The sequence below is a fragment of the Eublepharis macularius genome, chromosome 2 (genome assembly GCF_028583425.1).
Source record: "Eublepharis macularius isolate TG4126 chromosome 2, MPM_Emac_v1.0, whole genome shotgun sequence".
Taxonomy (NCBI): Eukaryota; Metazoa; Chordata; class Lepidosauria; order Squamata; family Eublepharidae; genus Eublepharis; species Eublepharis macularius.
In genome coordinates, this window is record NC_072791.1 from 143,887,677 (window position 1) to 143,911,055 (window position 23,379).

The 23,379-nt window shown below is 43.2% G+C and overlaps 3 protein-coding genes across 5 annotated transcripts in view; 1 reads left to right on the forward strand and 2 right to left on the reverse strand.

Annotated features, from left to right (window-relative positions):
• The window catches only part of RIC8A (RIC8 guanine nucleotide exchange factor A), a 40,839-nt gene extending 38,648 nt beyond the window's left edge, over window positions 1–2,191 (reverse strand). For all 3 annotated transcript variants that reach the window (XM_054972648.1, XM_054972647.1, XM_054972645.1), the window contains exon 1: window positions 2,119–2,191. The gene's annotated coding sequence lies outside the window, so the exon portion shown is untranslated. The remainder of the gene's footprint in view (window positions 1–2,118) is intronic.
• A 45-nt stretch (window positions 2,192–2,236) lies between these two features.
• Window positions 2,237–7,133, forward strand: BET1L (Bet1 golgi vesicular membrane trafficking protein like). The gene is made up of 4 exons (XM_054972657.1): window positions 2,237–2,339; window positions 2,955–3,046; window positions 3,436–3,492; window positions 5,615–7,133. Exons 1-4 carry the CDS (start codon window positions 2,321–2,323, stop codon window positions 5,780–5,782), a joined length of 336 nt encoding a protein of 111 aa, XP_054828632.1. The 5' UTR covers window positions 2,237–2,320; the 3' UTR covers window positions 5,783–7,133.
• Window positions 7,134–8,699: 1,566 nt separating this feature from the next.
• Window positions 8,700–22,445, reverse strand: ODF3 (outer dense fiber of sperm tails 3). Its single transcript, XM_054972656.1, has 6 exons — window positions 22,337–22,445; window positions 18,254–18,451; window positions 12,946–13,047; window positions 11,796–11,917; window positions 10,722–10,859; window positions 8,700–8,789 (listed from the first exon to the last, which is right to left on the reverse strand). Exons 1-6 carry the CDS (start codon window positions 22,443–22,445, stop codon window positions 8,700–8,702), a joined length of 759 nt encoding a protein of 252 aa, XP_054828631.1.
• Window positions 22,446–23,379: the final 934 nt, after the last annotated feature.

Below are 23,379 nucleotides of genomic sequence, written 5' to 3' on the forward strand. Positions count from 1 at the left end.
TTCTGGACTAGGAAATTCCTGGAGATTTGGGGGTGGAGTAGGAGTGCCAGCCCCCACTCCATCTGGGGCAGGGATTCCTTGCCCTGAGTTTCCGTTGCTCATTGCCCGCCATCATATCAAGCGGTTGCTGGGGGGAAATGGGGGGGGGCAGCATTTCAGTCATGATGATATACGGCAGGTTCAGAAATGGCAATTCCTAGAGCTATCTGCTTTCCCCTCTGAGTCATTATGCTTGCGATGCTGCTGCCCCCCCCCATGCCCCCATGGCTCCACTTCTAACCCTCCTGCTGGTTGTCAGGCTTAGTCTGGTAACCTTGGGCAGGCAGGGTTTGGGGAGGGACACCCTCCAAAGCAGTCATTTTCTCCAGGGGAATTGATCTCTGTAGTCTGGAGATCAGTTGTAACTCCAGGCGATCTCCAAGCTCTGGCTGCAGGTTTACAGCCTTAGCAACTACCATCGAACACAGTGAGATTCATATCTGAGTAAACAAGCATAGGAGTGAGATGCAATCCTTCACATAGTGGTCTTAAGTAGACATGGGCACGAACCAGAAAAAAACCGAACCATGGGGTTCGTGGTTTGTGGGGTTTCCACGAACCACAAACCAGCACGGAACTGGCCCAGTTACGAACCAGTTCATGGGGTTTAAATGCCCCTTTGCGGCTTGGAAAGGGGTCTTTAATCGTTTAAAGGGCCATTTCCTGCTGCTTGCAAGGGGCAGGACCCTTTAAACTATCAGCTGGCAGGCGGCGGGGGGGGGGGGGTCCCTGCCGCCTGCCAGCTGATAGCTTAAAGGGCCCTGCTGCTCGCAAGTGGGGAATGGCCCCGGGGAAATGGCCATTTAAACTGGCCCTTTAATACAAACCAAACTAACCAGTAGTCCAGTTCGTGGAAGTTCATGGAAATGAGCTTCCACAAACCCTGGTTTGTATTTAGGTTCGTGCCCATCTCTAGTCTTAAGCGTGCCTAACTCTGCATATTTTAGAGTTATTAAATAACCCTACTGTATTGAGGACACTCCCTCATGAATATAGTTAGGATTGCATCCGAAATGCCTTCAGACTGGGATTTATGCAACCTATATGCAGGATTGCAACTATTTGTCTGTCAATGCATGTATGAGTTGTTGGTAATGCCAACAAAATTGCATTGTATCTAAGAAATCCAATTTATTTAACTAGTAGCACATTGTACTTCAGAAACAAGTGGTACTGCAGAAAAATGTGTTTTAAGACTGTATTACAGCACTCTTATATGTTCTTTCTCCAGTAATGCGGAGCTACAGTTCACCTGGTGGTTTTTATTAACTTAATTTATACCTCACCTCTTCCCCCATGGGGACTCAAAGCACTTTGCTTTGCTCTCTCTTTTTATCCTCACAACAGCCCTGTGAGGTAAGTTAAGCTGAGAGTGTGTGACTAGCCCAAGGTCATCTAACAAGATTCTATGGCAGAGGTGGAGATTCAAACCTGGATCTCCAACTCCAACCAATACTCCAACTGCTACACAACACTGGCTCTTTTAAAGGCATTATTATTTTTTACCTGCCCAATGCTGAAAAATACATAACGGTTATTAAAATGTGTAACTACGGGACACTAGTTCTATGCGCCACTGAACAGAGAGTGGAGGAGAGCTGCGGGATGGCTTCTGCCTTTTTCTCTGCTAGAGCTCCCCTTTCACAGCTGACAGGCAAGTCTTCCACCGGTGAAGCTCCCTATCCTCCATGCAGTGTCGGCTAATACAACATCTGCCCATTTTCTGTATGTCATACAAACTGTTAAACGGCAGAAAGGTTCTATGCTTTTGGGGGGAGGGGCGCGGAGGAATCCCCTCTTTCGTCCTTCCCTTTTCTTTGGCTTAACCAATAGGGAGGTTGCCAACTTTTGCATCAGCCCACTATAGTTTTTCTCTTTAACTGGAGCTTAAGAGGCAACAATTAGCAAGTGATGCGTTCAGCCCCTTACTGTTAAAAGCGCCACTTCCGGATTTTCTCAGTCCGCTGTAAACAGCATAGAAGCTGGTCGGGCAAGCTTCGTCCCAGCGCTACTTAGCGATCTTACGCGCAAACCAAAGTATGTTGGTGCCCCCAAACAGAAACGGCGCTGTTTACTCACAAGCATTGTGTTTGGTCGGTTCGCACTAGCAGGCGCGACGTCACACAGCCCCGCCCACCCCCTCTTATCTGCGCGCCCTTGGGAAACAGTCCATCCAGCCGCGCGGCAGGCCGTCCACACAGGCTAGCTGCAGCCGGGCGGCCCCCTCCATGACGCGCCTCCTCTCGGTGGGCGGAGCGGGACACCGAGGCCGGAAGCAGACATGGCGGACTGGGGCCGAGGTGAGAGTGGAGAAGGGGGGCAACTATCTACGCCGCTGCGCGGGGGGCCTCTTCAGAGGAGAAGCCGCTCTTATCTCTGTGCTCCACGGGAAGGGGGGAAGTTTTGGGTGGCAGAGTTGCCACCTACTTATGGCCGGGGCGGGGGGGCGTGTAGCAGAGCCTCTCAGCTGTTTGGTAGAAATTCAGCTGGCAGCACCTTTCCTCCGTCGCTGCGTGTCCCTCTGCCCTGAGGAAAATGCTTTCCCTGCCGAATTCCTGACAGCTGGGCAGGTGTCAAAGACACAGAAGTCGCCTTGCTAAACAAAAAGCTATTGCTTCTTATCACACACCCCCTCACTTTCTTTTTCTCCTTGCATATTAGGTCTCCTGGTTCTCCAGTAAAATTTCATTTTCTTGGCTGGAGCACAAAGGAAAAAAATAAGGCTGACGAAATTAAAGCAGAACCCAGGATTGGGGAATGTAGCTTTAGGGAATCTACAGAATCTGTAGCGTAAGCAAATGTCAAAATAGCAAGATAGAAAATTTAATGATTCATGTTTTTTGTAGGCATCTTTTATTTAACTGCTGGATATGGTCTTTGCTATAGTTAGTACTTAGGCTCTTTGTTCATTTCAGGTCAGAACCCAAGTGCTGTGGATGAGATGATAGATATGGAAAACAAGCGCATGGCAGAAAATCTAGCCACTAAAGTCACCAGGCTAAAATCGGTTTGTTGATTATTTAATTTCCTTTTTTTTGGTATGTTTTTGGTGGTTTTTCTTCAGCCCTGTACTGGATTTTGGATTGTGTTCAAATTTCTATCATCCTTACTCTATTGAATGTCCCAGCCAGTGTTCATATTCACTTATACTATATAATTTGTCTGAGTCTTACTGAGAAAGGCAGATTATAAATAACATAAATAAAATTTTGTGTTTTGCTTTTTAATACACAGCTGTGGAAAAAGAGGAAGAAGTGATGCCCTTGTTTATGTTTGCAATGGTGCTTGCTTCAGCAGTACATATATTCTTGTTTGTGTTTTAGTGTTTATTAATCCTATATAAAATGTCTTCTGTTTCTAGAAGATAACAATTGTTTCCTTCTGTATCTTGAATAGCTTGCCTTGGACATTGATAAAGATGTGGAGGATCAAAATCACTATGTGGATGGGATGGTAAGCAACTGCTTGCATTATGTATAGAATTATTAGTGAAGTCCAATTATTGCATATGCTCTGCCTGAGTGATTATACAGAAAAGGGCTGGTGCCTGTTCAACCCCCACTTCCTTGGGTGGGCTGAAAGGCCCAGGTGCGGCCAGACAGGGGGAGAGGTTTCAGACCAGGACACCCCAGGAGGATGTCCAGCCACTGGCTGTTAGAGGCCCGGGGAAGGGCCTGGGGGTGGGATAGGGCTGCACCTTGAGCCAGCTGCTGCTACAACTCCTGGCCCAGGCGGTGGCACAAGCTATCGAGGCAGGCCAAGTGGGTGGGGCTGGAACCCTTTAAAGGGGAGAGTTGATAAAAGGGGCCTCCAGAATTAGTCCAGGCAGGAGGAAGGAGTGCCAGGCCAGAGTGCTGAGAGGCCAGGACTCCTAAGAAGCAAGCAAGAAGAGGACCAGGGTGCTGGAAACCCCTCCCCCCTTGCCTTTCTGGTGTGAGGCCTGGGGAGGCCCAGGTAACATAGCAGCACTCCAGGAGCCAGGAGGCAGCTCTAGTTGAGGAGACACCTCACACGTATGGAGCAGGTGAAAAAAGGCCTTTCTCAAAGCCCATTAGAGAAAACCCCAGAAAACTCCTGCTGGGACTTCAAGTAAACAGCTTTTCTCATACTGTGCACCTAGGAAGGAGGGTGGGGCAGCTCCACTAAGAAGACTGGCTCAAGGGCATGCAGACTTAATGTAACCTGCAAATGCACCCAGTGATTGGCTGAGCAATTAAACTGACTAGTCAACCCAAAGAATGGCTGTGTCCTTATTTTAAAACTGAACAGTGACACAGTGTGTCTTCTCCCAAAATGGGGAACTGACCCATGTAGGAAGTACTTCTGTGGAGGGGGAAAGTGTACAGCCCACTATAAGTGATGAAAATTGCGCAGAAGTTAATCTGTGTGCATGCATTCTTTGAAGCTGTAGCTAATTGTGGCTTCATAAAATCATAGAATCATAGGGTTGGACGGGACCTCCAGGGTCCAACCCCTGCATAATACAGGAAATTCACAACCACTCCTTCGCCCCCCGCCCCCACACACACCCAGGGACCCTTGCTCCATGCCCAGAAGATGGCAAAACATTGTCAGGATCCCTAGTCAAACTGGCCTGGGGAAAATTGCTACCTGACCACAAGGTGGCGATTGACAATAACCTGGCATGTAAGAAGGGGCAAAAAGAACTAAGCACTGATGTAACCCTTCCGCCCGTCCCCCCTCCCCCCCGTGATCTGCCCAGATTCACAGAATCAGCATTGCTGTCAGATAGCCATATAGCCTCTGCTTAAAAACCTCCGAAGAAGGAAAGCCCACCACCTTCCGAGGAAGCCTGTTCCGCTGAGGGGCCATTCTAACTGTCAGGAAGTTCTTTCTAAAGTTTAGCTGAAAACTCCTTTGATTTAATTTCAACCTGTTGGTTCTGGTCTGACCTCCTGGGCCAATGGAAAACAGCTCCGCGCCAGCACTTAAGCAGTCAGAAAAATGCCTGTATGTGCAACTCTTATATTTGTCTTCTGCATTAAAACTTTTAAGTTCTGTCCATCTCACCATATTGAGAGACTAAAATTCAAGTCTCTGTTGAGCTTTGAAGCTCATTGGGGGTATGTGGATCAAGTAATTTTCTCATTCAGGTTATTGTAATGAAGCAAGAATACAGGCACTGAGAAGTGCAGTATGGTTGTTATAAATAATGATAGTTCCAGTTGTAATATGGAAATCGTTTTGTGTATTGTTTTATGATATATCTTCTTACAGTTAATGTTGTTATGCCTTCCTGTTAATAAAGTTTAAAATTAAAAAAAAATAATAATGATAGTTTTGTTGATGTAACTGTCTTCATTTAATCTCGTCTGTGTACATGTTTGCATTTGATCTTCTGTTATTTTACAGCATTGAGGAATTGAAATAGCTGAATTTTCTGCCTTTGAAATCTATATGATATCAGTTCCTCTAAAACAGATTTTTAAAAAATATCCTGCTTGTGTTGATTAGGGACTTACAACTTAGCATTCTTTGCTGCTATAAAGTGAAAGCCTTCTCTTTCAATAAGTGATGTCTTTTAAATCTCTTATTTTGCTCTTCTTTGCCCCAGGACACAGACTTCATGAGTGTAACAGGTCTTCTGACGGGGAGTGTAAAGCGTTTTTCCACCATGACCCGTTCAGGAAGGGACAATCGTAAACTTCTCTGTTACGTCTCTGCTGGACTGGTTGTTGTCTTCTTTATTCTTTATTATTTGGTGACAAGAGCACGGACTTGAGGAGGGAGTGTAAGATATGTGTTGGAATGAATGAAGGGAAGAAAAATGAACAATGAAAGACAGGTATTTCCTGGAAAGGACTGTTCATGTGTTTCTGGTGATGGTCTCCAGTGTTCTCTCTTTCGGAGTTGATTTGAGATGATTTTTTATTTTTAAAAGGATATTCTGTCATTCTCCCTTTGAAAATACAGCATAATTCACCTTGTTGAAACAAACTTTATGTATTACTATACCCTTTTCAGGGGCAGAGGGAGAAGAATGCTGATGATACCTTCTACAATTTTGCTATTCAGCAAAAAAATCTCTACAGTATCAGAATATGTTTCTTGGAGGATTGTGATACTAGGATGCATCCATCTCCTAAGAAATAATTGCTCTCTGGAGAGGACTTTTTCCTTGCAAATTTCATTAACTTTCTTATTTCTGGAAACACCAGCGTTTATAACTGCTGCAATAGTCCTCATTGTTTATTAGTCATTAGAACTTGCTTATTAGACTAGAATTAAGCCAACTAGAATACTCATAACTGGAAGGGGAAAGATGACTTGCACAGTGATAGTATCTTGTTTACCTCCTCCTTATTCTGCCCAATATATCCTTTCTGGATTATTTATATTTGTATATGTTTAGACCAAACTGTATAACAAATTATCTTTATTTTAATTTTTTAATTTTAATTTTTTTCTCTTGTTGTCCTGTTCTGTGTTACCATTATGTGCTTTTTAGTGTTTTGTCCTAGATTAACTTGCCTAGATAAGACTGTAAAAATTATCCCCTCTAAACAGCCTGACTGCACTTAAATAACTTTTTATTATTTTCTAGTGCATTATTTTCTTAATAATTAGCATTCCTCAGTTTTTGTTTGTTGGATTTCAGTATCCGTCATGAAAAAAACATATTAATAGCAGTTTTACAGCTAAGCTGCTACACATATTTTAGTTGTATCTTGACAAGTGTTTTAACATTCTGATTTCACAGAGGAAACTTGCCAGTGCTTACAATTTTGCAGCCAAAAAGTAAACTATAAGCAGGAAACTTCCTGGCCCAGTCTGGATATTGACCCAGCCCCAGCCTATCTCTGGCTTAGGTTATTTTCTTAATCTGGAGAGAATCACTTTGCTTATCAATTATTCCATACTACCTCCCCTAGTGATAATATCACTGGATTGCTTTACAAATTTAAAATTAAAAATGTACAGTCTTTGAACACTTGCCAGTATATCTTATTTTCTGCATGTAAAACTTTCCCAGGGAATAGATCCAGAGGAGTTAGCTGTGTTAGTCTGTAGTCGCAAAATAGTAGAGAGTCCAGTAGCACCTTTAAGACTAACCAACTTTATAGTAGCATAAGCTTTCGAGAACCACAGCTCTCTTCGTCAGATGCATGAAGAGAGCTGTAGTTCTCGAAAGCTTATGCAACAATAAAGTTGGTTAGTCTTAAAGGTGCTACTGGACTCAATTATTTTCTGAGAAAGCAATAAAAACATATTGCTCATGTAGCTCTGAAACTAGAGCAACTTTAGTCTGTGCCATTGCTAGTGTACACAGTAATGTGAGACTTTTCTTATGTATAATTTCATATAACAAATCTAGTGTTGAATATATATTTTGTGCCTCTGAAGTCACAGAATCAGAGTTCTGTTTTTGCAGCGTGATTAGGAGCAAAGTATATTTAGGGTCCAATTTACAGAGGCTAGGACCTGGAGGCAAGAGACCTGTTTGCAAAGTTCCATCTCTGTCATGGACTCTTGTGCAGCCTTGGGATTAGAAACATTTGCATCCTGAGATGCTCATTGTAAAAAGGATGTAATTGTCAACTTCCTCACACGATTGTTCTGAGGATAAACATATAATGTACTTTACAAGTGAAAAACACATACATTCTGAGTAACTGCACAAAACTTAGATCAAGATGGGTTAGTCTGTCTGTAGCAGTAGAAAAGGGCAAGAGTCCAGTAGCACCTATAAGACTAACAATATTTGCGGTAAGGTATGAGCTTTCGTGAGCCACAGCTCACTTCTTCAGCTGCCTAAAAGCTCACACCCTACCACAAATTTTGCTAGTCTTATAGGTGCTATTAGACTCTTCTCTTTTCTACTGCACAAAACACGTGGAGGAAAGGGACAGGGTGTAATCATGTTCTTCCTCATTAGTTACTCTTACTGACTCTAAAAGGGAAGACGCCCAGTATTGTCTCCACAGTGCTAATGGTTTTCACTGCCGTGCTGATAGTAGGGACAAAGCCCTGCTAAATTCCAAGGCACCGACTATGCTGAAATCCTTTCAGCTGTTTCTTTAAAAAAATTCAAGTGTCCTACTAACATAATGGTTTCTAACTGGCATCTTTGTTTCCAGAATTTGTGTCTTGTGCGCCCTCTAATGGCAGGATTGAAGTTTATCATCAAATAGGTTGAACATGCAAAAATATTGATCAGGTACCCAATTTATTTTTTTGAAACATATTTCACAACTAGAAACGGTAAAAGGGATTTACAAAATACTTTATCTGAGTTATTGCAAGAATATACAAATATCATGAAAAATTTCTGGAGCAGAAGCCTCAGTGCCTTTTTCCACAAATGTCCCAAATGTACGTAATATATTAAATCCCAACTTTTGCAGCACAACACCATTGTCTGTACATTTCTGTCAGAATTTCGAAATACAACTGATGCCCTCAACGTGCTCCAGCTGCAGTGTATCCTCATCATCACATGGGGCCTATGGCACATTCTTCATCAGAGGGTATAAATTCAGTCTTGAACAATAATCAGTTTCTGAATATTTGCAATGGTCCTTGGTGCACAGGCTGATGGTCAGTTTGGAAGTTATGTGAATAGTCAGCCTGGAGACTGTCAGTGTGGAGAAACATGATAGAGAAATATCGGTAGAAAAATTTGATCTCTGCGCAGAAGTTCAGTAGACATCCACAATAAGAGGTGCTGTGTAATCAGAGTGTCTGATTCCAAAGGAAACAACTGGAGCACAGGATTTGGTCGATGATATCTAGAAGCCAGAGGGAAAACATGTAAGTTGAAGGAGACATTCTTCCATTATTTAACAAAAATTATTTTTGCTCTCTAATCTCATATCTTTTGGACAGAACAGGCTGTATCCTGATGGTTTACTAAATTCAGTTATTTTAAGTGATAATACAAATAAATCATGCATAGTCACAAAACTCAACTGGGACTTTGATGAAATATTGCTGGAATAGTTAAGTACCCTGTGGAATTTGAAAGGTAGACTCCTCAGAGGCAAATGTGATTCTTTGTGCCGAAATGAACATAAGCCATTTTAAAATTCCTTACTCTATGCTATAGCTATAAAGAACTGTCCACCTGTGTGAGTTTGATAAGTGACTGTTTACATTCTGAAGTTCTTGAATATTAGTGATTTGTCCCAAGGCATCAATGAATTGGATGAGCTCCCTTCACCTTTTTTGCAAGACATTTTGGAATACTGATTCTGAGATTGAAATTTATGAAAAGGCCATGCAACATCAGTTATTTCCTGCTAACAACTTCACATGGCATGTTAGATGCTCAGGGCTAATGATATGATGTCTAAAGTTACGGGCCTTTCTATGCTTTAGACACAGTAGAAGGCAGCATAGCTTGCCCGGAGTAATTGCTCTCGCTTCATTTTTTTTTCCCCCTCTGAGAGAGTGCCCAAATTTGATAGAATTCACCACTCAAGATACACCAAAGAAGATACATCCTTTGCCTCCTTAACTGAGGCAGATTCACTTGATCTTTTACAGTGTGTGAAATCACAGTGCAAAATTAAGAAATAAACCCACCATATTAACTTCCAATATTTTTTGCTATTGGTCTAGCCATGAAATGTAGCTTCAGTAGTAACTAACATTAATTCTGCTTATGGCAGTTTGTACGAACAAGGTTCAGAACTGTGTGAGTACACTTCATATGTGTTTACTGTCCAGCAGCTTACTGTACTACACCCGTAAATTACTCATGCACTCAGCTGAATTTATTTATACATATAAAATGGGCAAGAGGGTTGAAATGAAAATGGAGTGGAAACTCAGAGAGCAGAAAAAGTCCCCACCAAAAGCACCTTTTCTTTAAAAACTGTTTCCAATAGCTAAAACTGCAGCAGTGGATGTAGGATATTTCCGTGCAAAAGAATATTACCTATGCAAACGAATAAAGCTGATATTAAAAATCACAGAAAGCAGTGGATAACATTTAATCTTCCACAGTTGCTGTTGATTAACTAAGAAGGATTCTTCTCAGGCAACGGAAATCCAAAGGGAGAATCTAATGTGCAACTGTTGAATTAGAATTCATTAACAAGTTCAAGACTAATGAAACCCCAGGTTTTAAAAGAGACCTGGGAGTCTTCACTACAGGTGCTAATATCTTGTATCCTTCTATAACTTCCAATCGCATCTGCTTATCTTACACTAGAATTTATGTTAATCCTCCTTAGCCTATAAAACTGCGGTTGGGCTTGGCCTTCATACCTTCTGAGTAAACTGATGACACTTTTTTTTTTATTCTTGTTTTAAATCAGCCTCTCTTTGCAACATCTTACCTCCTCCACACACACCTTTCTGTTGTGAACGTGAAAACAAGATGTACACTTCAAAGTATATGATAAAGTGTGCTCTGACTCATGGAATAAATTTTGTCTTTAAGGTGTTACTGGACTTCTGTTTTATTTTGTTGCTTCAGACTAACACTGCTACCACTGTGTGTGTCTAATGGGCCAGTCTAGGGTTATTTGTGTATGTGGGCCTGTGAGAGATGCTCTAACCTTATTTCTGTTCATGTTACTAACATTTTTCTCTTGCCTACCCTCCATTCTTCGGCTCAGGATTTATAGCCAGAAAAAAACAACATATCTTTATACAGCAATCCAGGAGGAGAATCCTTCAAACGGAGGGATGCTGGGTTTTTTTTGTTTTTTTACCTTTCCTACTTCATAGTCTGCAGGTCCAGGTCCCATTTTGTTTGCTGAAGTCTTCGTTCGGGACCCCATGGAGTACTTTGGTGCTCTCTTTTTGTAAAGCTCTGTGTCTGGGTTTACATATGCAGCAGGGCCTGGGGTCTGTAAGAGAAAAGCAATATGACTTTCATCAATGAAAAGAACCTCCAATTTCCTAGGGGAAATTAACCGTTCAATAATATCAAAAGTGAGCTTTGTGCTGAAACGCAGCAACAGTCAGCCCCCAGAATGCAACTCTTAGGCTTTCTGCCTGCTTATTCTCAAACTTTGTTTCTTCCCATCAGCCATGTACTTAGCATGCACACCTCCATCTCTGTATCCAGTATTGTCAGTTCCTGAACAGACCTGTTTCCTTAATCGGTTTGTCACACAATGATGTGAAATTCTCACTCTGGGAAGATGTAAAGATTTTGAGTATCGCTCATGGAAAAGGTTTCTGTCTGAGTCCTCAAAAAGCTAGTGCCAGTCATAGACTGCTTTTGGTCTGGTTCAATATAAAGAAACATTTTAGGAGTTAGACTGTGGTTTAGTATGGTTTCACATTTTTCTTCTTGGCCTTTTCAGTCTGCAAATTAATGTGGGAATGGAGATGGTTTTGCACATCAACTTGAAAATTTGTTGAGTTGCAGTTAGATGTGTGAACAGGTTGTTGATCAAGGCTGAGTATGAGGTGATGTAATATGAAAGCTGTGCTTGTGGAGTTTGACCTATGATGGCTGCAACTTGCAGCAATCATTAAAGGTGGTAGAAACATTTTTATTACTTTTTTAACTTAATAAGGTAGGAAAGAGATTACAAATGACCATTCCTATGGTTTAAGGACAATGGGCAGTGAAGATGTAATTCTACCATTTCAGTCCCACAACACAAGAGTGGGACACGATGTGATGCTAGGTGTGGAGTGTCCAATAACTAGTGATATGCATTAAAACAAACTTTATTAAAGTGTACTTAGGGAAAGGTTGACTCCAGCAGGTATGCCTTTTCTATTTATAATCAACAGAAAAACTGCAGGTATAAATTGACTGCACAGCCTACCTTATGGAGGTCTTCATGAAAACACCCAAGTTTATTCTTCCCCATCATAGTATAGCCAGGGCTGGCAGTTGTGGTCACTGTGTATGGTCCAAGCACCTGAGGGATCATGTATGCATTAGGACCTGAAAGAGGAAAATATGACCAATATGAAAAGTGAGACTTTCAACATAATTGTAGGAATAAACACATAATGGATTATATCTAAAGAGTTACTGTGCATATGCCCAAGGATATGCACAATAGAATTTTAACAATGTCACAAACTTGTGGATATTCCTTCACATTCAAAAGTCATTTTTTAATGTTCATTTAGTTTCAGAGGCCATGTGCTCAGTATCTGCAGTGTTCTAGCATGCAGCTCATGCAACTTTTTAAAAAAAAACAATTCCCACCACCTCCGTCCCCCAGTCAAGGCTGCTCACTCACTACAAGTCCCTTTCCTTTCAATACCGTGTGGCAGTTACAGCATTGTGGAGGATTAGTGGAGGGGGAGCACAGTGCTAGCCATCTACAGTATTACCACCAAGGGGCAAATCCTGTATGGGAGAAGCCAACAGTCCTGTGCTACTTTATAGAACTGAATGGGACTTGTGTCTAAATAGAAGTACATTGAAATGGACTGTCCATCACTTTTATTTTTATTTATTTATATTTCAGTTTATATACCGCCCATCCCCAGGGGCTCTGGGCGGTGAACAGTTAAAATCGATAAAAAGAAGAACTAAAATCAATATACAAACAATAAAACAAATTAACAAAGTACAGTGGTGGGGAGAACCCTCCCCCACCCCAAAGGTGGGAGGCCAACATGGCACCACCGCCCCCTTCAACCACTGAACGCCTGGCGGAACAGCTCTGTCTTACAGGCCCGGCAGAACGATAATATGTCCCGCTGGGCCCGGGTTTCCATTGACAGAGCGTTCCACCAGGCTGGGGCCAGGACTGAAAAGGCCCTGGCCCTGGTTGAAGCGAAGCGGGCTTCCTTAGGGCCGGGGACCACAAGTAAATATTTATTCACTGATAGAAGCAATCTCCGGGGAACGTACAGGGATCCTTTGTGGATCTTTTGATATGAATCCCTTAATAGGACAAGCAATTGATGATTTACAACAGACCTGAGGATCAAAACTAAATAAGAGATGAGTCTTACCTGGAGTGCTGTCAACTTTGGCACCTTCAATCCTGAATGACATGGAATGCCTAGGAGCGTTTTTATAGACAATTTTTTGTGACTTCTCTGGTGAATAAGAGGCTAGGCAAAAGTTAAAAAGCTGCAATTAAAATGAAGTTCATCTTTCATTATAACATACAATTAGTGTATGTAGTCTTTTGAGAGAAGTCTAGAATCCTGTATTTCAAAAAGCTAAAATTTTGTGAGCAGGAAAAGTGCACAGGTTTTGAATAACGTGTGTAAAATAAGTGATAGACTAGTTTGCACAAGTACAAGGAGGGAGCCCTTTTTCATGAGCAACATCTGCCTTTGTTATCCCTATCAGCATTTATGTGTATGTGTGCTCAGTTTGCTTTCTCAAGGAAGACATGTTTGTATTATTTTTAGTCTGCTTTTCTCATTGGGACTCAAGATTGATTACCCAATATAAGTCAGAGCAATCAATAGAAGACATCTGATAACCAAAAGTAATAGGAATAAGATTACAGAAATTTGAAAATAGAGCAGAAGTATTAAGACATGAGCAGGAGACCCACAAGGACTTGCAAGAGAATCAAATTTTCCCCTCCTACACTATTTCTTCTTTCCCTTTCCTGAAAACCCCTGCAGCCACTCCATTTTTCCTGCCTCCTTCCTCTCCTTTCCACCTACCAACAAATGTACCTTTATCTGCCCCCCCCCCATCTTCTATTTTCCTTCCTGGAGGGAGGAATCTATGGCATGATAACCCACTGAAGTTTCTCCCCTCCCCAGGTTCTACCACCAAAGCTCCAAGAATTTCCCAGCACAGAGCTGACAATCCTATGGTGGGCTAATGCCCCTCCCCAAGGCCAAGACAGGCCTGTGGAGGAGGGGCTGCACCTTGCCCAAGCTCTGTATGGAGTGAAGGAGGTAGCAGTGCACAAGCCCAGCAGGAGGTAAGGTGAGAGAGGCGAGGGAGCCTTGCATGAGGGGAAAGGGCAGCACCAGGCCTGCCCAAGCCCTTAGCAAGGTGAGGTGAGAGAGGCCATGCCTGGCCCATCCCTGCCCTACACGATTGTGAAGGAACTGGCAGTGCCTGCCTCATCCAAGACTATTGGGAGGCAAGGAAAGGTAAGGGAGGCAGTGGTGGTGTTTGGTCCACCCAAGCTTCATAGGGGGCAAGTTGAAGGAGGTGGCAGTGGTGCCCAGTCCACTCAAACTCCAGAGGAGGTGAAATGAGGAAGGCAGTGGTGGCTCCTGGCTCACCCAAGTCCCATGGGAGGTGGTGAGGGAAGGGAGGTGGCACCCAGCCCACCAAACACTGTTGGAGGCTAGGTGATGGGAGGTGGTGAAAGCAGAGTAGCACAATAGGTTCAGCAAAGCGTTTGTGTATGCTTGAATTGCAAAGAGCACGTGTGGAGAGAAACTCTCACAGCCTGCTTAATCCAGAAAAGAAACATGAGTCCATTTATTACTGGAACTCCATTGTGGATAGGAAAGGGTAGAGGGAAGATTCTTTCTAGCTCTCTTGTCTAAGATGCCAAGAGATGCAGCATGACATGTCCTTCACCCACGGTGGCAAGATGGAGGAGAAGCACAAAAAGAGGAAGGTGTGATTCAAGAAAGAAGGAAGTCCCTGAGAAAACAGTCTACATTTCAAAGGGATATCACATGGATAGTAGAAAGGAAGGATGGATAGACCCTTGACCTCTCTATCTCTCTTGACTCTCCAATTGCCCCCCTCTGAAACTTGAGATGAGGGATGGCATAACACTTTTTACAGGTGGCACTCAGCCCACCCAAGCATGAGATAAGGCTATGAAAGGGAGACAGTGTCTGCCTCCCAGCCCTGCACAAGACCTGGCAAGGAATGTAGCACCCAACCCAGCCACATGTGAGGTGAGGGAGGTGACACCAAGCCAACTGGGGGGGGGGGGTGCCCAGCTTTTGGGGGTCAGGGCACGGGTAGGCAGACTGTGTCTCCCTGTCTCCCTCCCTTCTTTAGGGAGGGGTGAGGCCAGGCCAGATGTGGGGTGCTTTTCCAGGACTGTTTTTTTACAACCAGTGCCTTCCCCCCCTCTGCCTTTTACTGACAAAAACTAATACCTGAAATCTGGCAGTTCTGTTTTGTTGCCTTGGCACAACCAATGAGAGCATTTGATTCTTAGCTACAAGTGCCACTTCTATTATCTGGACTAACCTCCCATGATTAAGCTTTCAAATTTTTGCTCAAATGTACATTTTTCATGTCCGTATAAAGATCTGTCTGGTCAGTACATGGCTCCAATCTGCTGATTTAAGTATCCACAGATTTGGCCATGTTGAGAATTACATATACTGACAAGCGGGGGATCCACAAGGACTTAGGGGCGACATCTCACTTTCACCTGTATCCCCCTCCCAACACTGTTTCCTTTTTCCATTCTTCTGGCAGCCCCCATATCGTCACCTTTCCCTGCTTCCTTCTCTCCTTCCCACCCACCTACCCAACTACTTTTTAATCTGCCCCTCATCTTCAGCTATATTATTTTACTTCATTTATACCCTACCTTTCTTTTCAGTGAAAACTCAGAATAGCTTACATCATTCCCTTCTCCGTTTTGTCTTCACTACAACTCTGTGATGTGAGTTAGGCTGAGAGTGGGAAGGGTTGTGGCTGACTGGAAGAATATCTGGTTTGCATGTAGAAAGGCCCAGGTTCAATCCCTTGCATCTCTGGTTAAAAGAACCAGGCAGTAGGAGATGTGAAGGGCACCCAAGATCCTGGAGAGCCTCTGCCAGCCTGAGCAGACAATACTGATCTTGATGGGGCTGATTCAGTATGAGGCAGCCTCATATGTGTTCAAGGCTGTTTGGCTGCCTAACGATGGGCACCAGGACTCCAGGAGCATTCATTTCTTAATGCTACAAGAGCTGCTTGTATTATTTGGGGGTTGGAATTAACCCCCCAACTTGTTGTTGTTGTTGTTGGTGGTGGTGGTATTATTGTTATTTCAGATTTTTCTGCAAACCTAGGGCATTTTTCAGGTCTGTAGAAAAATCTGTCTTGTCTGTTCAAGACTCTGTTTTCTAGATGTAAGTATCTACAGATTTGGCCATGTTGAGAATTAAATATATTGACGATGATATGTTAACAATGCCAGAAAGTGATTTACACCTGGCCTGGCCTCACCCCTCCCTAAAGAAGGATGGGAGACAGGAAGAACAAAAATGCAGTAAGAGCAAGATAATATATATGGCAAACAGGTTCTATACACAGTAGTGTAGAGCCTTGTTTTATCCTGGGTGAGTCTTAAACTTCTGTTTTTCTCACTAGCTGAAGATTTGTGAATGATAAGTGTTAAAGGAATTGGGCTCCAGAATAAGCTGTTTGTGTACATATGCATACTCTGATAAAGAATGTGAAACAGGATTAATTTTATCTAGGAATCTCATCAGTCAAGATAAAATATTACACACAAGTTGCAAACTTCTGTTTGGCAGTATTGCTTTGACTTTCTACAGCTGATAAGAGTTACACAGAACTTTGACTTGTGGAAATTAACCTTCATATGTAAACTGTGAACATTGTTTAGTTGGAAGGCACTTTTTGTTTTTTTCCACAGCTGATGGAGCTGTTGTTTATTGTAATTAGAGACTGTCTTTTGATGTATTTTGTTAGTATACGGTGGAGGGATTGGAGTATTTTTTGGAGTTTATTGTCCGGCGTCTGAGTCCCAGCCCCCAGACTTGCCAGGAGGGAGCAGTGGGAGGCAACCAGGAGGCAGCGGCCCTGCCACCCCAGCCAGCAACCAGGTCCAGAACTTGCCTACTCCAGGGGGAAGGGGCGAAAGGCCAAAACCTCAGAGCTGGAGGAAGCAGGGAGAGACCAGCTAGTCCCACCCTCCAGGGGGAGGAGAGGGGGCTAAGCAGGCCAGAGGAAAAGGGCCAAGGCAGGGGGAATAGGGACCCAGCAGCAGCCCACACAGAGCCCTTACCAGCCAAGGAGGAGAAGCAGCCACTACAGCCCAGAGCCATACCCTGGCCAGAGGACAGTAGCCTGGCTCAGGAGTTGCTAGGAGCCAAGCCCCTCCAGGTGAAGCTGCCACAGGCATTCTGGGGAAGAGATGGGTAGCCCCGCCCAGCATCAAGGAGTAGGCAGCCCAGAAGCTGGCCAGGGCAATTCCTTGTGAGCAAGGCCAGGGAAGCTCAGCAGCACAGAAGCCGGCTGGGGCAGCTCCTCGCGAGCAAGGCCAGGCAAGCTCAGCAGCTCAAAGGCCTACTGGGGCAGCTCCTTGTAAGCAAGGCCAAGGAGACCTCAGCTGGGGATGGCTCACATTCAACCCCACCCTGCCAGCAAGGCAAGGAAGCCTAGAAGGGATTAGTGATAGGAGGGAAACACCTGAAGGGAGGCACAGCTGGGCCAAGTCAGGAGAGGGAACAAGCCTGGAAGGAGGGTGGGGCGGAGAAAGGAAACCCTATAAAGGGTGGCTAGGAAGAGCTCTGAGGTGGTGGGTGTGAGTAAGGAGTGATAGCAGAGCAGTGTGAGAGTGGAGGCTTGGAGGAGAGTTCTGGGAGTTTGAGATGATGGAGGACGCAGAGGGTGAGCAGGCCAGGTTGAGCAGGCCAGCGAGTGGACTGAGAGGGAGTCTGGGTGATGTATACCGCCCCTCCTTCCACAGAGCAGGGTCCTGCAGCATCCCTGGCACCCCTCTGACGTCAGGGCCAGCCCAGCCGGTGTCTCGCCCAGCGGCGGCAGCGACAAGCCCTGACATTTATAAATAATTATATAAGGGTTTGTAAATTGTATTTACTGAGTTATTAGACTATTGGTCAATTTGTAGATTTATTATATTGATTATCTATGGATTAGAATTGAATTAATTGATTTCACACAGTAGATTTTATATTTATTTTGTCAATTCACTCTACCAGCAACAGGAGAAGGTGGGGGTGAGGAAGACAGGCTCGATTTCCAGCATCAGATATCCAAGACAGAACTGGAACCATCCATCAGCGTCATATATAAATAATTAACTTTTCTCCAAGCGATTGCAGTTCTTTGGAGGATCAGCAAGATCCAACAGGGCTTCAACTATATGTGCCCCCAACAGATCCAGTGCATCCTTTACAGAGGACACAAACGTTTATGCTGAAATAAAATCTTCTTAGTCTGTAAGGTACTAGTACTGTTTATTTTTGCTGCAACAGACTAACACAGCCACTCCTTTGGAATGTATGCAATAATTTTTTCCTGCATCCATGAGAATCATTCCAGCTGCTGCATATCTCTCTTAACTGAGTGGATGTAGTGAATGGAGACCCCAGAGAGGAGAATATTACTCACCAGGGCCAGGTGTTGTCTCCACTTTTACTCTGGGGCGCCCAGCCATTGTGTAAGCTGGAGCAGTTTTCCTCCCCCGATAAGTCATAGAGGACTGCACATGGTAAGGACCTGGAGTGCAGTCTTTGTTGAGTAAAGGTTTTGATCCATGCATACTGTAGGCAGGGGCTTTCCATTTGGTTGGAAGGTGTGACACAAAACCTGGAGGAAGAAAACAGGGACATATTTTATGGCAAGTTTAAGACATGAAGAGCTGCCTGGTGCTGAGTCATCTGTCTATCTGATGGGCAGCAATTCTCCGAGATCTTGGCAGAAAGCTCTTTCCCAGTCCTGCTACCTGAGATCCTTTAGCCAGATATATGAATAACTGAATTTATTTATTCATTTATTTTCACCCCTCCTTTCCTTATACATAGTTCAAGGCAGCTTACAATGATAATGGGACTGTCTTATGGTTAGAAACAATAAGGTGAGGCTTGGAGTTCTCCCAGAATTTAATTTATCACCAGAGTCCAAACTATGGAGATCAGTTCCTCTGGAGAAAATGGCAGCTTTGGAAGGTGGACTTGATGGCACCACATACCTGCTGAGCTCCCTTCCATCCTTAGACTTCACCCTCCCCAGGCACTGCCCTCAAATCTCCAAGAATTTCCAAGATGGCAATCGCCTGTGTATGAAGTATGTGCTCTCTGTCTCTTTGCACCATGTAAATCTGTTTGGATCCTGCTTCAAATCTCAGAAATTCCTTGTCATGGAATTTTCATTCTCCCCGCCCCTTTCTCCATGTTTTAAGGTGTCTTAAAGACCAAGAGGTATTCCACATTATGCAAAATGAGAAGGTAAACAAAGGACCAAGATATGCATGACATTAAGGACGCCATGATCTGATCTTCCAATGTAATTTTAGCTCACAAAGCAAGGACAGGAAGCCCACTTGGATCAGGGCCATGAGGGAGTAACTCTTTCCAGAAAAGATTAGGGTAACACAACAAATCTACAATCCACAAAAAAGGGGCAAAACTGAAAAAGTTGCTAGAAATGATCATTTATTTGAAAATTCTCCAGGTTTGCGATGTATACATAACAAATAAGTATTTATAGCATCTTTCCCTCAGGTTCACCTTTTCCAGTGGGAAAAGATTAACTTCTCTTAGGAAATAGGCTATTTTTTCTAAGATGTTATAAGAATTGGCTGGGATGGGGGTGACTAGGTATGATACAGGTGCCTCCCCTCACCACGAGTGGGTCTAACAACAGCTTGAAAGATGGTAGTGATTTTTTCCAATGAAATGGCATGGTGGAGCAAAGTGTGTGTGTGTTTTATAATAATAATAATAACAACAACAACAACATTCGATTCCCTTCAGGATGACTTAACACCCACTCACTTTACAAATGATACCATTATTATGCCCACAACAAAACACCCTGTGAGGTGGGTGGGGCTGAGAGAGCTAGAAGCTGTGACTGACCCAAGGTCACCCAGCTGGCTACAAGTGGAGGAGTGGGGAATCAAACCCAGTTCTCTAGATTAGAGAACTGCGCTCTTAACCACTACACCAAACTGGCTGTAGTACTTCTGTAGTACTGTAGGCCTAATCCAAATTCCCACCTCCAACTGCTTTTGGAGTTTTTATTGCAGCTGAGGAGATCCAGTGTCAGCTCCTCAACATCACAAGTAGTTTGGCTCATTAATGGCATACTTCTGGACTTTATCATTTCAGAGTGTGGGCAAGGGTCATTTTAAAAAAAATTAAAGCTCTATGTATGTAGTAAAAGAGCTTATTCGGAAGAGGGCTACCTAAACCTTTCCTCCTGGTGCATTGTTTTAGTACATATGTGCAGATTTTTCACATGAGGGTCATTCAAAAGCAGCAGTGCAGGGTGTATTCCAAACTCCATCAGTGAGTGCTGCTGAAGTAGGCAAAGTGGTGACAGAGTAGCCAGGTCCTCAGCTGCAATATCATCCATGCATGTATCTTCAGAGTGGGTAATGGAAACTACATAACTGTAGGGTGTATTGATGTCCAAGGCCGTTATTGCTCTCCAAGGCCATTCTATTCTGCACCTCTAGACTCCCCTTCGGCGTGTTTATTTGAGGCTAGGCCAGCTCTATTTCTGGTGTGCAGAAATATTTTCCATGATCTTTTTGGTCAAGATCAGCATCTGTTCCCCTAAATTCCTGGCCATATCCATGACATTGTGCACTTGCATAGTGTTGCAGCCGTGGCTCTTCTGCTCCCTTTTTAGTGGTACACAGTGAAGGCAGGGATATTTCCTGCACCCTACACCACATACTGACTGCTGTTTGGAAAGTTCTGTCCTATCAGACTATCATTTCATGCTGCATATTTGCTCTAGCTATCAAAAGCAGAAGATATTCTCAAGTGTACAGCCTGATTGCTCTCTAGAGCTAGCCCAGATAGTAAAATCTGTTGCTCTCTGGGACCAGGCATTAGCTTGGATCCTGTGATCTGCAGGTGGAGGGATCACAGTTGTTTCCTGCATTCCGCTCCAACAGTCCTTTACAACTCTGTGAAAGTATATTTCTGAGGTCACAGGACACGTGGACTAATAGCCAACTAGATCCAGAGGGGGCAGTGGGGAGTGGACAAGGGGCAAAATTGCCCTTGCCCCTTCTGGTCAGCCTGGGATCTCCATGCCTGATAAAGTATATCCATCCCCCACCTGTGGTCCCTGATGGCCTTTTTAATGGACAAGCTAGATTTTCAGGACTTTACTGACTGTTTTTATAGCCTCCAGTTGAGGGCTGTTTTCACACTCGTGCATAACCTCACGGCATAGAGCATCTTCCTAGCACGATTTCCTGGCATGATCCCCTATAATGGTGCGATGACATCAGAAAACGTGCCATTAAACGGGATCATGCTGGGAAATCATGCTAGGAAGATGCTTCATGTGAGTTTTGTGTGATTTTCCGGAGGGTTAGGGTATGGGAATAGAGCAAAGCTGTAAACTGGTCTGATTGTATGACAGAATGATTAGGCTATTGCTTTGCATCCTGCTACCTGCTGCACACATTGAACTCAACTTGAAGGCTGTGTTAATTTTCAGTTAAGGAAATTGGTCCTGAGGCTTGTCTTTTGTGAGACTAGTGTAAGGAGGAGGTACACATAATGCAGTGCAGTTTTTTGACAATATATGTACCTGGACTATGCAGGATGTTTTCCAGGTTTCTATTTTTGGTGCTAGGAGACAAAGAGAAATTTCTCATAACTTTTGTAGGAAAGTTCACCTTATTGATCCTCTTTGTTGTTGTTTATTTGCATCATTTATTCTACTTAAGCAAATCACAGGAAGAAAGCAAAGAACTATGTAAAACATTGAAATCTCTATTCCTGGAAACCCAAACAAGCTCTGGCATTTAAAATTTTAGTAGGCATTGCCTTCACAATATCAATCTATCTTCATAGTTTTAAAATTAGAAAATTAATTTTTTTATGGAAACTCAGGAGGACACCCAACTCTGCACATTTCATGCATGTGTTTGAGAAAACGACCAGTATCCCACAATTTTTGCTACCATATGTTTGACAGTCTTTAATGTGTCCCAAGACTTTTACATGTTACGATCACAAAACTGTAGAATTCACATAGCCCCCATTATAATCCCAATAATAATAGGGCTGTGTTGGACTGAATGACTGCAAGGATGGGAACTCATCGAGATTTTTTCTTTTGGAATCCTTCAAGCCTGCCAATCATAGAACTCTATCTAAATCAATAAAAAGTGGAGTTAACTGTGCCATTTCCTAAATTCATAATCAGAATTAATAACAAAAAGGTATAATGAGATGAGGTTATCACAGCAAAATAGTGTTACAGGCAAAATTGTCAGGGAATGGTTCCAAACAAGTGCCACTGAAATAATGCAGAATCTCTCTTGAGCACATCTAACTCATTTCAGCGGGGATTTTCTCAAGCAAAATATTTTTCAAACAATTCTCAAAATGCAGATGTTTCGCCAGGACCTGATGCTTCCTTAAAAGAAATTCACTTGACTCCTATATATTACTTTAAAATAATGATTGAAATAGGGTTTCTTTACAACCTCCCTTTTCTTACCTGTTGCTCCTTGTACATAGTACTTGGGCCCAGGACTGGTATACTGGGCCATGACTGGACCTCTTGGACAATGAGGCCTCCATGTTCCCACCCATGGTCCCTGGCTCATGATAAAAGCTTATTCCAGGACCTAAGAAAGGGAAAATACAGAGTGAATTCTTTAAAAGGCAAATGTGAATTTCTCCTTCTGTATAGAAAAATGTAGGATATTGCATTATGGCCAGCACAATCTGTGTCTAGTCAATGAACATGTCTACTAACATGAATGTGAGGTGCTGTTTCATAAATTGAAGCATTATGACTTCTGTCCATACGCTAAAAGCAATAGTCTGTTTTTTTCTTTGCCATGACAATGATATCAAAGTCTTTGGAAGGCTCCATAACTTACATGTAGAAGTTCACAGCAACACTCACAATTCTTTGTAGGACATGAAATAAAAGCTATTTGTAGCTGTAAATAAAATGCTGCCAAATTTAAAAAGACAGTAAGATCTAGAAATCTTAGCAACAGAAAAAAATGAACCGATGATTTGTGCTTTTGAAGATTAAGAGGTAAAAAAAAAGTACAGGGAAAAGAGAAGCATTTGTTTATGGTAATCATAGAGTGAATGCAGAAGGCTAAAGGGCTAAGTAGGCATAGTATGTGTGCATATGTGCCATCAAGTCGCAACCAACTTATGACAATCCCAGCAAGAGGCTTTCAAGGCAAATGAAGAAGCACAGGTGGTTTGCCATTGCCTTCCTCTGCAGAGTCTTCCTTGGTGGTTGCCCATCCAGATATTAACCCTGTTTGGCTTCTGGGATCTGACAAGATCGGGCTATACCATGCTACCTTCCCTCCCCAGGCATAGTATAAGGTAGCATTAAACCAAAAACCAAAAATGAGGTTTGGGGGAGGTTCTAGCTAAATCTAAGCTATGGATAACCTGTTCTGAAGATTAAAAATAAGAAAAGGCAGTATTCTGTGTATACAAAGAATAATGTACATGCACTACATTCTGCATGAAAAGGGTAGCCAGCTTTTTTGCTGTAGGCAACTTAGA